Here is a 13,988-nt window from a genome sequence, read left to right on the forward strand (position 1 = left end):
AAAAGATGAAGAATTACTTGGTTCTGAAGTACCATATTTTAGTGCTATTGGTGTACTTATGTATCTTACCAATTGTATACGTCCAAACATTGCTTTTTATATCGATTTATTAGCAAGATATAGTTCTGCTCCAACTCGAAGACATTGGAATGACATCAAACATATATTGCGTTATCTTCGTGGAACTACTGATATGAGTTTATTTTACGCAAGGGAATCAAAGCAACAATTGCTTGGATATGAAAATGCAGAATATCTTTTAGATCCATATAAAGGTAAGTCACAAACATGGTATGTGTTTAATTACAATGGTACTACTATCTCATGGAGATCTATCAAACAAACAATGGTGGCCACATCATCAAATCATTCAGAAATTCTTGTAATTCATGAAGCAAGTCGTGATTGTGTATGGCTAAGGTCAATGATCCAACATATACAAGAAACATGTGGACTACCTTCCATCAGAGGCAATGCAACCGTGTTACATGAAGATAATGATGCTCGTATTGCACAAATTAAAGGAGGATTCATAAAAGGTGACAAAACTACGCATATCTCCATAAATTTTTCTATACTCATGAGCTCCAAAAGAAAGGTGAGATTGATGTTCAACATATTCGATCATGCAATAATCTAGCGGATCTATTCACAGAGGCGTTACCTTTGACCACATTGAAAAAGTTAAGTTATGACTTTGGAATACGAAGATTAAGAGATTTACCATTTGAAATGTTGAAGAAATCATAATCATGTTTATATGAGGGGGAGAATGATAATATGGATATACTGCACTATTTTTTTCCTTCGTCCAGGTTTTGTCCCATTGGGTTTTACTGGCAAGGTTTTTAACGAGGCAATTATAGTAATTCAAAATAATATTGTACTCTTTTTCCTTCACTAGGGTTTTTTCCTATAGGGTTTTTCCTAGTAAGGTTTTAATGAGGCATATTCTTATGATCATCCAAGGGGGAGTGTTATAAAATATAAGAATTTATCGGATTATGGGAACTTATGGATGATCATCCATATTGATGTATATCTCTTTGTGACTCTCTCTAAAATGGAGATACTTCTAATGAAAATCAATTCTATTCTCTTCCTACATTCTAATTTCTTTTTCTTGTTTTCTTCTCCTTTCACTTTATAATTTTACAACAATATTTAAATTATTTATAAAATATATTTATTTTAATGTAATTAAAAAATTTTAAAATAATTCTTTAAAAATCTTTCAAAAAAAAGTTAAATGGGTGGACGAGATAAATATGAGAAATTTAATTTTTTTTATTAATATAACTGAAATAAGAATTATTTTGAATAAATGAGATGTGATTGAGATGAGGGTGTCTCATCCCAAACTCGCTCCATTGCCATCCCTTCGAAACTCACTAAAAAATTTCATGGAAACTCTTTTTTAGTGGTCTTATCATTAATAGTACTTAAGTAAGAAATGTGTGGTATTTGTTTTTTTTTTACTAAACTTAATACTAAACCTTGTTTAATAGTATTAATTATTAAGTTATTTTTTAATATTTTATTTTTATTAAGTATAAAAAAAATAAAGAAAAATACAAGTGTTATTTAATAGCATTTTAAAAAAAATATTTTAACTTTTTCTATTTAATGAAAATTTTAAAAAATAAATAATAAATTAACAAAAAATGAAAAACAAACCATCTACAATTTAAAAATAAATTACTTTTAACAAAAAGTTTAAAAAACAAACGCGACTAAGATTCATAAAATAATAAGTTGAATTAGTTTTTTTAACCCAAAGCTCCTTTGACATTCATTCATTTGAAAGTATGCATCGACCATCTTATTATTTAATGAAATTTCAAACTAATAAAGGGTATGTGAACATCACCAAAACCTTAGGAGTGAAATGGAATTAATCCCATCTTATTATTAAGTCAAGTTAATCAGTTTTATGTGATTTAATTTCATATTCATTTACATTTATCTTGGGACTCAACCACCTAAAATTTTAGGCTCTTTATACCGCGACTTATATATAGTGGGGCTTAACTATCACAATGGGGCTTGACCATCTCCGAATACATCTATCCCAAAGCTTATATAATAAGGTCTAACCATCCATGACTTTACACACCTACCTTGAGATAATTTCTTCAACACTCATTTTAGTGGCATATGTGGTTTATTATCATAGTGTTAGTAATAAGTTGAGTTGTGAGGGAATGTGTTATGGTAACATAAAAAAAACAAAAAGGATTAATCAATCTGAATATAATTCGTTCGATAATCATATCTTATATGAACACAACTTATTTATTACACAAATAACATGATATAAACCCTTTAACAAATAAAGTTGGACTGATTCTCTATAAATTAAAATAGCTAAATTAAATTCGATGGCCCTACTCTAAGATATTTAATTGTTCATACAATTATAACTTATTTAACATTTAAAGATTTTTAATTTATACAAATATTGTTTTTAAAACACTTCCTAGTTAAAATCTTATTTAATTTAATTATTTATTTTTAACTATAATATATTTATAGCATGAAAAACAAATAATTTAATTTATTTTATTTTATACTTGTTTATAATATTATTTAATGTTTTAATTATAATATATTTTAATCTTTGTAATCTTTAGATAGTTATTAATTTTTAATTATATGATATTTAAATTCTTATAATTCTACATACTTAAAATTAATAAATTTATTTGAAGTAAAAATAAGTCTTAAACACATTAAATCATAAATATATATTGGATATACAAAGTGAATAAGTCTTAAACCATAAGATTTAAAAATAAATTAATTTAAAACAATGGATATTTTTTTTTTATTTGCATAGTTTTTTTTTTATTGAGTAAATTAATGAGAATGAAACATAAACTGTTATCACTTTTTTAAAGAGGAAAAATTGTATCATCCTAAAATATTATTATTTTTAATTAAATTATAATTATTTTTTAAAGAAAAAATTATCTAAATCAATTTAGATTGTTTATAAGTTTGCATTTTTAGAAATAAAATAACTAATAAATCTATTTTTAATATCATTTTTTTCAAATTGTCCTTTAAAAAAACTATTGTTTGAATTAATAATTAAATAAAATAAAGACAATGATGAGACACAATCATGCATATACACGAGATGATAAAGACTTTTGAGGAAAAAAAAAAGTCTTCGTTTATAATTCATTTTTATAATTAAGTAAATTAAAATTTTAATTTTTTAAACAACTTAATAACTTAAATTGACTTAATAACTTAATGTTAAGTCATTAAATAAATTAAGTGTATTTAGTAAAATAATTTAATGGTACGACTTAAAAATAAAAAAATAACTTTAAGTAATAAATATCAGTATTTTTTACCCTAATTATAATTTATGATGATAAATGTTTTAATTTAATTATTTAAAATAAATTTTAAGTTAATTTTATTAAACAACTTTAATACTTAAAAATAAGAATTATGTAATAAGTTTTAAATTAACAAATTAAGTATATTTTAACTTAAAATCAATTTAAATAACTAACCCGTAATTATTAAATTTTACCAAACACTTCGTAAGTTTTATTTTTACAAAAACAAAATTTTACTAAATATTGTTCAAATAATTTTTTTCCTCAAAATTAGCCTCGTGTTTGGAATGCATTTTGGAAATAAATTAAGTTGTTGAGGAAAAATATTTTTTCCCAAGTTTAATGGATCTGAGTGTGATCTCTCTGCATGGTGTGGTTAGCATTTATATAAAAGAAAAGGTTGTCTTTTACCCTCAAAAAGAAAAAAGAAAGAGAGAAAAAATCTCTGACCAGGTTCATGTAGATTAGTGGATATAAAAAGGCAAAATTTTAATGCTTGCGTGGATTGGTTAATTCGATTTTAATCCAAATTAAGAAATAATAAGTGAAATCCAATTTAACTTGATTTCTTTAAGCTCCGGTTGGGTTTGAATTAATTGGGATAAATTTGGATTTTTCAGATCAATTTAGTTTTTTAATTTAAAATTCATTTATAATATTTGTTGGAGCCTTCTCACGTGTCAGTCCACATAGCAGTCCACGTGGCATATCCATAGAGCTGCCCGAATAATTGCCAGAGTGTCCGAAGCTTTCTATTCAGACCATTCAAACATGCTGCAAGTGGCACCGGACTCCTTAGGCGGGCGACGTCTTCCGGCTAACCTTCAAGTCCTCCTTGCTACGATTTCCATCTAACATAAGAATGACTGATGAGACCTTTTCCCATCCACACATCTACATCAGTGGATTGTCACACACTGTCCCATACTTTCAGTAAGTTGAAACAATGGGCAACTACATCATGACGTACCATCTGGCGACACCTTCTAACCGCCCTAAATTGCAATGATTGTCTTGTCATCTACAGGACAGTCATCATTGTAGTAAAAGTCAAAGTGTCAACTCGACACTACAGTGCTCCCCCGAGCACTATAAAAAGCTATCCTGAAGCATAATCCAGATACATAGATAGAAGCTTTCACTCTCTTCTAAAAAAGGTTCTAACCTCCTTGTGCCCGATTTAAGCTTCGGAGGGGTGTGCTCGACAACCTCTCTGGACATCCTTTGTGCAAGGAAGAAGCTTGCTCAGCCACGCTGGATAGAGACTCTCAGTAGCACAATGAAGGGAGGATTTGACTCCAATTGACCTTGCATCAACGATATTAAATATATATATCAAAATTTAAATAATAATTAAGAATGGAAAAAAAGTATACATATAATATAATTTAATTTTCTTTTTAAAATACATATATATTGTATAAGATAATATATTATATAAATATCATAAAAACATTAAATCGTTGGAGTCATCTAAACCTTAGCCTAATTGTTCGAAACTATCATGAGTTTAACCTAAAATCATTTCGACTATGTTTGGCTATCAGAAAGTACTAAGAAAGGAAGAAAAAAATGATAAGGAAAATGATTTTTTTTTATATTTGGTTTTATCATAAATTTTTTTAAAGAAAATTAAATATAATTAAAAATGTACACATTTTAAAATTATTTAATCTTTATATAATAGAGGAAATTAAGTGAAATGAGTGTAAAAAAATATATATAAAAATAATTTATTGATTTTAAATCTTTTTTTTTTTCCTTCCACTTTTCCTCTCTATTTTCTTTCCCTCACATTTTCGTTCAAAATTTCGAGGAACCAAACATAGCTTTTAGGAAAAGAACACTAATCTTTTCTTGGAATGAGATTATGACATGAAAAGACTATTTGACAGTAATTCTAGGAAACATTTTTAAGTCTAAAAAATATTTTTGAAAAAATATTAGATGTATGATAAAATTTAAGAAATACTTTTAAAAATTTTAAAAATCATTTGTAGTGATTTTTAGAGAAGCAATTGACAAGTAATTCTCCTAAAAACACTTCCTTATAAGTCACTTTACGTAAAAACACTCTGATAAACACTTGTAATTAAACTAGTAAAATTGAAAGAAAATAAGAATCAATATTTATCATTTTTTTTTTGAAAGAAATAAGAATTAATATTTATCGATTTTATCCAAAATGCATCACAATCAACATTTGTAAATATAATTTTTAGCCAAATTTCTTTGATGCACTAGAATCAACATTAATAATTATGGTTTTAAGCCAAAAATTTGAAATGCAATAAAACCAACATTGACAACTAGGACTTTTAAACTAAACTTTTCAAAATCACTTAGAACCAATATTAGTTTTTGCAATTTTAAACCAAGTTATCAATTTCCTGAAATTAACATTCATACTAGTAGTTTTCCGATGCAAAATGAAAAAAATTAACAATAACGTGGTTATTGGTGTTCACAAAAGTATTAGTTTGATAGACAAAGAATTAATTGGTTAAAAGATGTGAAATAATCTCTATGTTTGTAAAAATTAACCTCTTTCATGTTTTTGTTTGAAAAATAATTCATTTTTTTTTTTTACAAAAATACCATTGAATATTTCAAGTATTTATATATATGTTTTGAAAGAAAGTTATTTTTACAAGAAAAAAAAATAATGACATTTTTATCAAAATGATGTAAAAAAAAAGGAATTAGATTTCTGAAATTGGTTTTCAATAACCCTTTTAATCAAATAATCCTTTGACAAATGGGTTGAAATGAATAGAAAGTTGCAATTTTTTTCCCCAAAAATATTTACTTTTCCACAAATCTAGGTTTATTTAGCAGAAGGGCCGATAGTCCCTGGGCCTTCGGTTGGCCCAACAGGCCCAGCCCACCATAACGACCTCCACTGAAAAGTAAACAGCATTTCCTCTCATTTCATCTGATTCTGGAGAGAGTTGTAGGGAGAAGATGGGGAGAGAAGTATCAGAGAGCTGTGTGGAGAGTCTATTGACGGAGATGGTGTCCTCGTATTGCACCCGTTTCTACGCCGACAAGCCGGATCTCGCCGCCCGTAGAATCGAAGCCATTGGCTACCAGGTCGGCCACCAGCTCTCCGAACGGTATGCTGTCTCTCTCTCTTTCTCTCTCTAAACCCTATACCTTCACCTTCTGTTTCATTCTTTTCTTATCATTTCTGATTTTCTACTTATGGGTTTTCAAGCACTGGATCTGGATATTTTGTGCCAGGCCACCTCAATTTTTGCAATTTGTGTTGAATCTGATCTTAGGTGCCACCCGAGCAGTGTTGCTTTTACTGGTAGTTGGAAATTTGGGGTGTTTCTGTGGAAATAAGAAGAAACAGAAAAAAACAAAAAAACAAACAAGAAAAGATACAGAAAAGAGGAGGAACTTTAACAATTGAAAGTGATTTAAAAAAAATGAGAAGTTTCTAATATGTTGCTTGTTTCCATTTTTGAAAATTAGAATTATTGGAAAATCACTTTCGTTTTAGCCACTGAATAGCCTTCAGTTTTCTCTTGCTTAATTGAGAAACCAGTAAAGTAGGTTATGGGAAAATGTCACCTTCTTAATTGGCAGTAGGTCCAGAAATTCAACGCTGAAATTTCATTGTCTGATGACCACTTATGAAGAAAATATCTGCTGAGGCTCAAAGTTCCCTAAATTTTTTTGGTTTGAAACGAAACAACGAGATATGAAACTCGTTCTTGTAAGGTGAGAATCGGCTAGTATGAGACCAATCTTGCTATGACTGCCTGGGGCAGAACTCAAAGTGAGCCAAAACCAGTGTATGAAGCTAACATTAAACCAGGGTATTAATCAGCATCCACAATCCAGTTTTGGTTTTAAACTATGGTTGTGGATTCCCAGCTCTTTCTTTTTGGTTGTCAAATATTTTTCTTGACATTAAAAGAGGGGTGCAATGCAAGAACTTTGTTTGATCCAGGGAGTGATCATATATATAACCCCATAATCTTTAGACTTCCTTTTTTCTTAATCTTTTTTCTTTTTTGTGTAGTCATAATAATAAAAAGGTATTTTTTTTTAGATATACTATGGAGAGGCCCCGGTTTAGTGATCATCTAGAGGCAATCAAGTTTATCTGCAAGGACTTCTGGTCTGAGCTCTTCAAGAAGCAAATAGACAACTTAAAGACAAACCACAGAGTGAGTTCAAGAATTTGAAATGAATTGAAACTTGGTTTTGTTGTCTGAAGAAGTGGCTTATGCTTGTCTTGTAGGGTACCTTTGTATTACAAGATAATAAGTTCCGTTGGCTTTCACGCATGTCAGTGGATCCATCACCTGAAAACACAGGTTCAGCCCAAGATCCTTCTACGGATGAAAACAAGGCAGCACAAGCAACAAGCATGCATCTCTACTTTCCGTGTGGAATCATAAGGGGAGCACTTTCGAACTTGGGAATCCCATGTGCAGTTTCTGCTGACATATCCAACCTTCCTGCATGTGAGTAACTGACCTTTGATGGATTTAGCATTCTCAAATAAAAAATGATACTTTGTTGATGAAAGATCTGATACAGAGAGGCCATCCTTATGATCTGAATCACCTACTTAGTGGGTGCTTATTTAAGTCGGTTTGCTGAAAATCATCCCACTTAGCTTGATATGACTATTTTCTACTTCTATCAATTGAACATCAAATATCCAAGCTATAATTTCATAGTTAATATCTTTATATTTATTATATTTTGTTGATCTTTGAATTAATTTTTAGGGATAATCTCACTCACCTCCCTTGAGGTTTGGGCTAAATAAACTTAGCGACCATTAATTTGAAATTTCATCAAATATCTCTCTTACTTTGAGTCAAGGAAAGGTTAATTACATCAACCCTTAATTTTTATTATAATCCCTCATAGTTTGCTCCAATGCCATTGGAAGTAGTAATGTGCTTGGCACAACTTAGTAGCTGAACCTGCTGTCCTAATCTATTAAACTGCTTCTTTTTGGACTTGTTGTATCCAATTTTAACAGATTGGGTTGGATTAGTTGTTGAACCCAACATCTGAGACCAATCCAATGAGGGGATTCCAATTACTGTTTTATTTTATTTAAAACACAAACACATGCACATTGAGCATTTATACAGTTTTTAATCTAGCCCTGTTTCTGCTAAAAGCTCTGCTGCATCCACAATTTTTTCCATGCTTCATTGCCATCTTGTCCCACATGTTGGATGATAATGACACACATTAGTTCAGTGATAATAGTTGTCCCCCGTCTTTATTGTGATTAGATTGATGAGTTGAGCAGGCATGAGCTCTTATGAATAGGTTATGTTTAGATTGGGTCTTCTAGGTCAATAATATAAAGCTAGGTTTAAGGTTGGGTAGTTTTAAACTTCATCCTCTTCCAGAACCATAGAACCAACACCATCTTCCCTTGGTTCTTGATCTTAGAATGCAACTACTTTGGAGATATTGCCAGTAGTTAGTAGAGTTACCAGTATAATAATGTAATAAGAATGTTTTAGAACAAAAAATGTCTTGCATTTGATTCAACCTCATTGATATTACATTTGTTGCATGATTATAGAATTCATGCATCCAGGTCAGTGATGGTGATCATTGTCAATTGGCACAAGTTTCTCAATATTTGTAGTCAAATCATCAAACTCAATACAAGCAAGGGTTTGCATGGTTTCCAATCTAATGATTTTTTGATAGGTGGTCTCTAATCTTATGTTATTCCATGTTTTATTATCTCTCTCTAAATCTACTTCGCACATATATTTTTTGATAGGCAAATGTTATAATGCATTAAAAGATGTGAAAAAAGGGAGGCTCACCCTAGTATAATATACAAGGAACATGCAAATAAGCAAAAGAAAAAGCAAAGCAAAGGCTAGGACATAAGGGCCTTAGACCATCCTTGCTATATTGGTGAAATCTCAAAAAAGATAATGAAAGTTTATGATCTTGTATCATAGAACTACTTAGAGAGAGAGAGAGAGAGCGAGAGAGAGCGAGAGAGAGAGAGAGAGAGGGAGGGAGAGGGAGGGAGGGAGGGTTGAATAGGTAGCCCTTTTAATTTTTGCCAAAATTTGATTAGGATGTAATTAATAAATAAAAACAAAGAACATTTGATCGTACAATGGATATGAGATTTACATGAAAAATCACTCATAAAACCTTCTAGAGACTTACGAAAATAAAAACCACATGGTCAATTGACCATAGAGCTAATATACTAAATATGAAAGATCAAGTACACAGATTTACTTGATTAGACACTACTTTCCCTAAGACTTATACTACCTATACCTACACTTTTGATTTGTCTTCAGGTTTGCAACGGAGCACTTTCATAATCCTTAGTAGGCTTCTTGTCACCTTGAGGGGATGTGATCAGTTATCATGTTCTCAACGAATAACATACATATCTTTGAGAGTGTTGATTAGCACAAAAATAATGGCATTATATTCTGGGGTGCAAGAAGAACAAATTGCACAACTAATAGGATTTGTAAGGGAAAACCCTAATGGACTTGGTGGATTTTAGAAATCACCAGTTACTAAAATTGAAAATCGATTTAGGAAACTTGAAGAAATTTGGAAGACCTTTGACATTTAGCAATTTTGGCAATGAGCACTTGAACGATGATGACGTCGCTTGAGCAGTCTTATTGAAATTCCCTTTATAAGTTTAATTTTCTCGCCTAATTAAAACTCTACATTTATTTTATTCCTTGCTAAGTCATTATACTTCAAACAACTCAATAAAACTTACCTGAAAGTACGTTGTAGGGAAACATGTAGAGTCAAAACCAAGAATGTAAGGAACAAAATTGTCAACTTAAACTAACTAAGTTCACTAATAGGTAGATTGAGCATGTGTTTCAAATTAAACATGTCCAACCCTTCAATGATTTCTCCAATAACACAAATTTCTCTTTAAGAAAAATTTTATGGTTAAATTGAAATTTATTGACTTAAAGCATGATGCGAGTACAATCGTTATTCTATCGTTTGGTTCTTCATTTCCTAGTTGGTAGTTGAGGCTTGAAGAAGCTTGATCCCAAATGAAGAGTTTGCTAAAGATTTGATGATGTAACCTTAAGCTTTATTTAAGCCTTGACTTGAGTTAGGTCTGGGGCCTTGTTATGATTTGAGGGTTGTTGTGGCTTGATTCTTGACTTGAATAACGTTGACTGAGGGCTTGAACAATTTGATTTTAGATTGGAAAGGTTTTTTTGTAGACTTGGATATGAAAGTTTGAAACTTAGAAGTTTTAAAGACCTTGACTTGACAATTCAAAGACATTTTGAAAAAAATTGAAATTTCTTTGAAGAGGCTTTGAAGATTCAAAGATGATTTGAAGAGCTTTGAATTCCCCTTGAAAAGCTCTTTTGCACGTATGTATTTGGATTGTCTTTTAAAGTATGATGTAAATTGTCTTTTGAATTGTGCCTTGAAATTTGGAATGAGCCTTATTTATGGGACATCATATTTGGGGGTAGTTTATGATTCTTTAGGAATATTATTCCTTATTAAAGTTAATATTTAGGGAGATTTGGAATGTTACATTTGGCTAGTTTTGACCCTTTGAAATATTATTCTTTAATTGAAAATAACATTTAAGGAGATTTAGAAGACTATATTTGGTAGTGTTTGATTTATTTTTTAATGAAAATCAATAATTAATTTATTTCGATTATCAAAATTCATAATATTTTATTTATTCTAATAATTATATTTTAATTGTTAGGATACATATTTCTTTTATTTAAATGGAAGACAATTTGTATTCTTCTTGTGTTGGGCCACGCAACACATGAAATTATTTTATTAGTAGAAAAATTATGTCATATGAGGACTTTTAATTGATCACAATTTAAGTAAATTATGAATATTTGACCTTTTTTAGGTCCATAATTAACTTAATCTAAGTATGTGTTAAATTGTATAAGGTTAAATTTTGCCCGTCTACAATTCCACTCTTTCCAATGCACCAAAATAAGTTGAAGGGGGGTGGTTCTCCACTCTTTCCACCTCCTCCATCCTGCAAGACTGTCTTGCCAGCAAGGCACAAGTTACTATTGTCATACCTAGTACAATTCTAGCCATAAAAATTTTGTAACTGTATTGGACATTGATAAGAAAAACATAGTTTAAAAAAGGATCAACTCCTTGACCACAAAATAGGTTTCAGGGTTGGAGCAGCATCCGATGTAATAAGAGGTTTTGAACCCTGTGTGAACCATGCAAGCTCCTTACTGCATTTTTTTATTTTTAATAAGCAAACAGATTCTCTATTGAAAGAGCGTCAATAAAAGGGGGCACACCCATGTAAACTCCTTACTGCTTTGAGCTGTGCTGTTGTCCATTCCTGTTTGGTTGATATTTATAGCAGTCAGTATGGTGTCATTAGTGGGCAGCAAATTCTAGCTTGGAGAACATTGATGATTTCAGCGAATTCGGAGTAGTGTGGTAGGAGAATCTTTTAAAGTGCAAAGCTCCAAGTCCATAAGTAGGAGACTCTCCTCTCTGATCTTTATGTTACTTAGGGTTCAGATGCAACATATTTAAGAGAATATCTTTTTAAACCATTGCAGATTCTTTGTCTGCTTTCTGGTACTGACAGCTTCTTGGATTGAAAACTTTACATAATTATAGGATTTGCTTCTAGGTTTTAGGGGCTAATCCTTTTAGATACCTTGAGCTTCCCATATATCGTTATAGGATCTTCTTTGGACATGACTCTGGAACCATCTTTGTCCTCTTACTCTGATTTTACTAGTGATTGGGTGTCTCTCTTTGTTCTCTCTGGCATGATTTATTTTATTTATTCTGTCTTGTCTCTCATCAAGTAGGATGGCATCCTATCTTGGGTTAGCTTAGTTTTTGGTGTGCCTGCAGGCCATCAATCACAAGATGCAATCTCTCCGTGCTATTACCATGCTGCTGCCATGACATCAATTATTGGTGTCAATGTCAGGTTCATATGCTGATCAGTCAAAATCAGGACTCATTTGATACATGAGTCTGTATGGATTCATTTATTCAGAATTGGGAAGTTGTAATATAGTAGGTTGGGTAGATTGTAGGTTTATGCATAAATCGAAACTTTTGAAAGGATGTTATGTTTAGTTGGCATGGCAGCTTTTGGTAAGGGCAAAATGAAGGTGTGCCAGATGGCTTTGTTGTACCTATTTTGACATGTTACTTGTATATGGAAAGAGTGGTACCTTAGGATCTTTGAAGGCTTGGAGTGCTTGAAGATGAGTTTGAACTACTTGATTCTTAATTCTACATTTGCTTGGTTTGAGGGTGCTGGAGGGTTTATAGCTTGTCATTTTTAGATTTCTAAAATTGTATTCTATTTCCATGATCTCAAAGAAAGGAGTCCTTATGGTCTAGGGTTTATAGGCCCGTTAGTAAGATTATTACTGAGGCCTTATATGGCACAGAGATATTCTTGCTCATTCTATATCCTGATGCTATGGAGCCTTTATTCAATTCCCAATGAAAAAGTAATTGTAAAGGGAAAGAGTAATTGGTGAAGAAGGACGTGCTTAGTTTTTCTACTACATTTTTTAGTCAAGAAGGAAGTTTGTCTTTTTTTTTCGTTTTTTTTTTTTTGTGAGAGAAGGAAGTTTGTCTTAGGATGTAGAAATGGGTTCTCATCTGCTTTTCTATCCAGCTAGGGTGTTTGTCAAGGTGATTCACTTGTTATCTATCACTTTTGTTGCAAAATTTCTTACCATGGTTTGGTGATGAGTTACCATCATGTTAAGAGATAAGAGTGACGACTTCCCATTTCCAAACTGCAGGGAATAGGATATATTTTTTTCTAATGATTTGTGTAGAGGCAATAGAGCGCATAAGGTATTAAGGTTGCCAATTTCACGATCTCAGGTAGCTTAGGGTTGAGTGGTTGATGATTAAAGACACTTAACAAGCTACGCATGCTGACTTAATTTTTTGGATGATTTCCTCTATATTCAGAGGCTGTATTCATGTGTTTAACACTAAGTTTTTTTTGGATGTGTGTGCAAGTATTTTACCTTGGTTGATCATATTTCGCTTGACCCTAGTTAAAATACTATCCACTTCACTCTGCGTCGCTTATTAGGAAATATCTTCCACCAATCTTGTGTAAAGGATGCAAGTGATCAATGCCAAGACACCCAGTGAGAATGGATAATTGGATTTTTTTGTTCTTTGCATACTGTTGTGACAATTTTACCTTCAATGATATGTTCAAAAGGTGCAGATTGTGGTGATTTGAACTTTATTTATCTATCTTTTATCCTGATTGACTACATATAGTGTACTTTCTCATGATTTCATTTGTTTTCTCCATTGACAACCAGGTTCCTTTGTGGTTCGTATAAAGGCCTGATTAGCATTCAGCAGAAAGTCAGTCTGAAATTGGGGTTTCAAGCATCTGTTATAAAGTGGAGATTGATTAGACTCCTTGTATTTACTTTTACTCTCAACAGCTATTGTTGCACCAGAGCCTTTAGGTTGGAACTTCTGATCCATATGATGGGTGGAAGGAGTTGTTGGGGGTGAGTGAAGTCCGGAATTACCATATGCGACATCTAAATTGTATAATTTCTAAAATCCTTGTCCTTGATTTTTTAGAAGGAA

General features: G+C 31.3%; 1 protein-coding gene across 1 annotated transcript; it reads left to right on the plus strand.

Annotated features, from left to right (window-relative positions):
* Nucleotides 1-6,285: 6,285 nt before the first annotated feature.
* LOC117929589 (trafficking protein particle complex subunit 6B) lies at nt 6,286-13,988 on the plus strand. The gene is made up of 4 exons (XM_034849916.1): nt 6,286-6,472; nt 7,420-7,537; nt 7,612-7,837; nt 13,709-13,988. The coding sequence occupies exons 1-4, from the start codon at nt 6,321-6,323 to the stop codon at nt 13,735-13,737; spliced, it is 525 nt and encodes a 174-aa protein (XP_034705807.1). The 5' UTR covers nt 6,286-6,320; the 3' UTR covers nt 13,738-13,988.

Source organism: Vitis riparia, chromosome 14 (genome assembly GCF_004353265.1).
Source record: "Vitis riparia cultivar Riparia Gloire de Montpellier isolate 1030 chromosome 14, EGFV_Vit.rip_1.0, whole genome shotgun sequence".
Lineage (NCBI taxonomy): Eukaryota > Viridiplantae > Streptophyta > Magnoliopsida > Vitales > Vitaceae > Vitis > Vitis riparia.

What these genes read in the sequence shown, in the direction of transcription:
- LOC117929589 (XM_034849916.1), top strand. Translation starts at nt 6,321, where the DNA reads ATGGGGAGAGAAGTATCAGAGAGCTGTGTGGAGAGTCTATTGACGGAG. An exon ending in GGCCACCAGCTCTCCGAACG is followed by an intron (nt 6,473 to 7,419) that starts GTATGCTGTCTC and finishes ATTTTTTTTTAG; the next exon opens with ATATACTATGGAGAGGCCCC. An exon ending in CATATCCAACCTTCCTGCAT is followed by an intron (nt 7,838 to 13,708) that starts GTGAGTAACTGA and finishes ATTGACAACCAG; the next exon opens with GTTCCTTTGTGGTTCGTATA.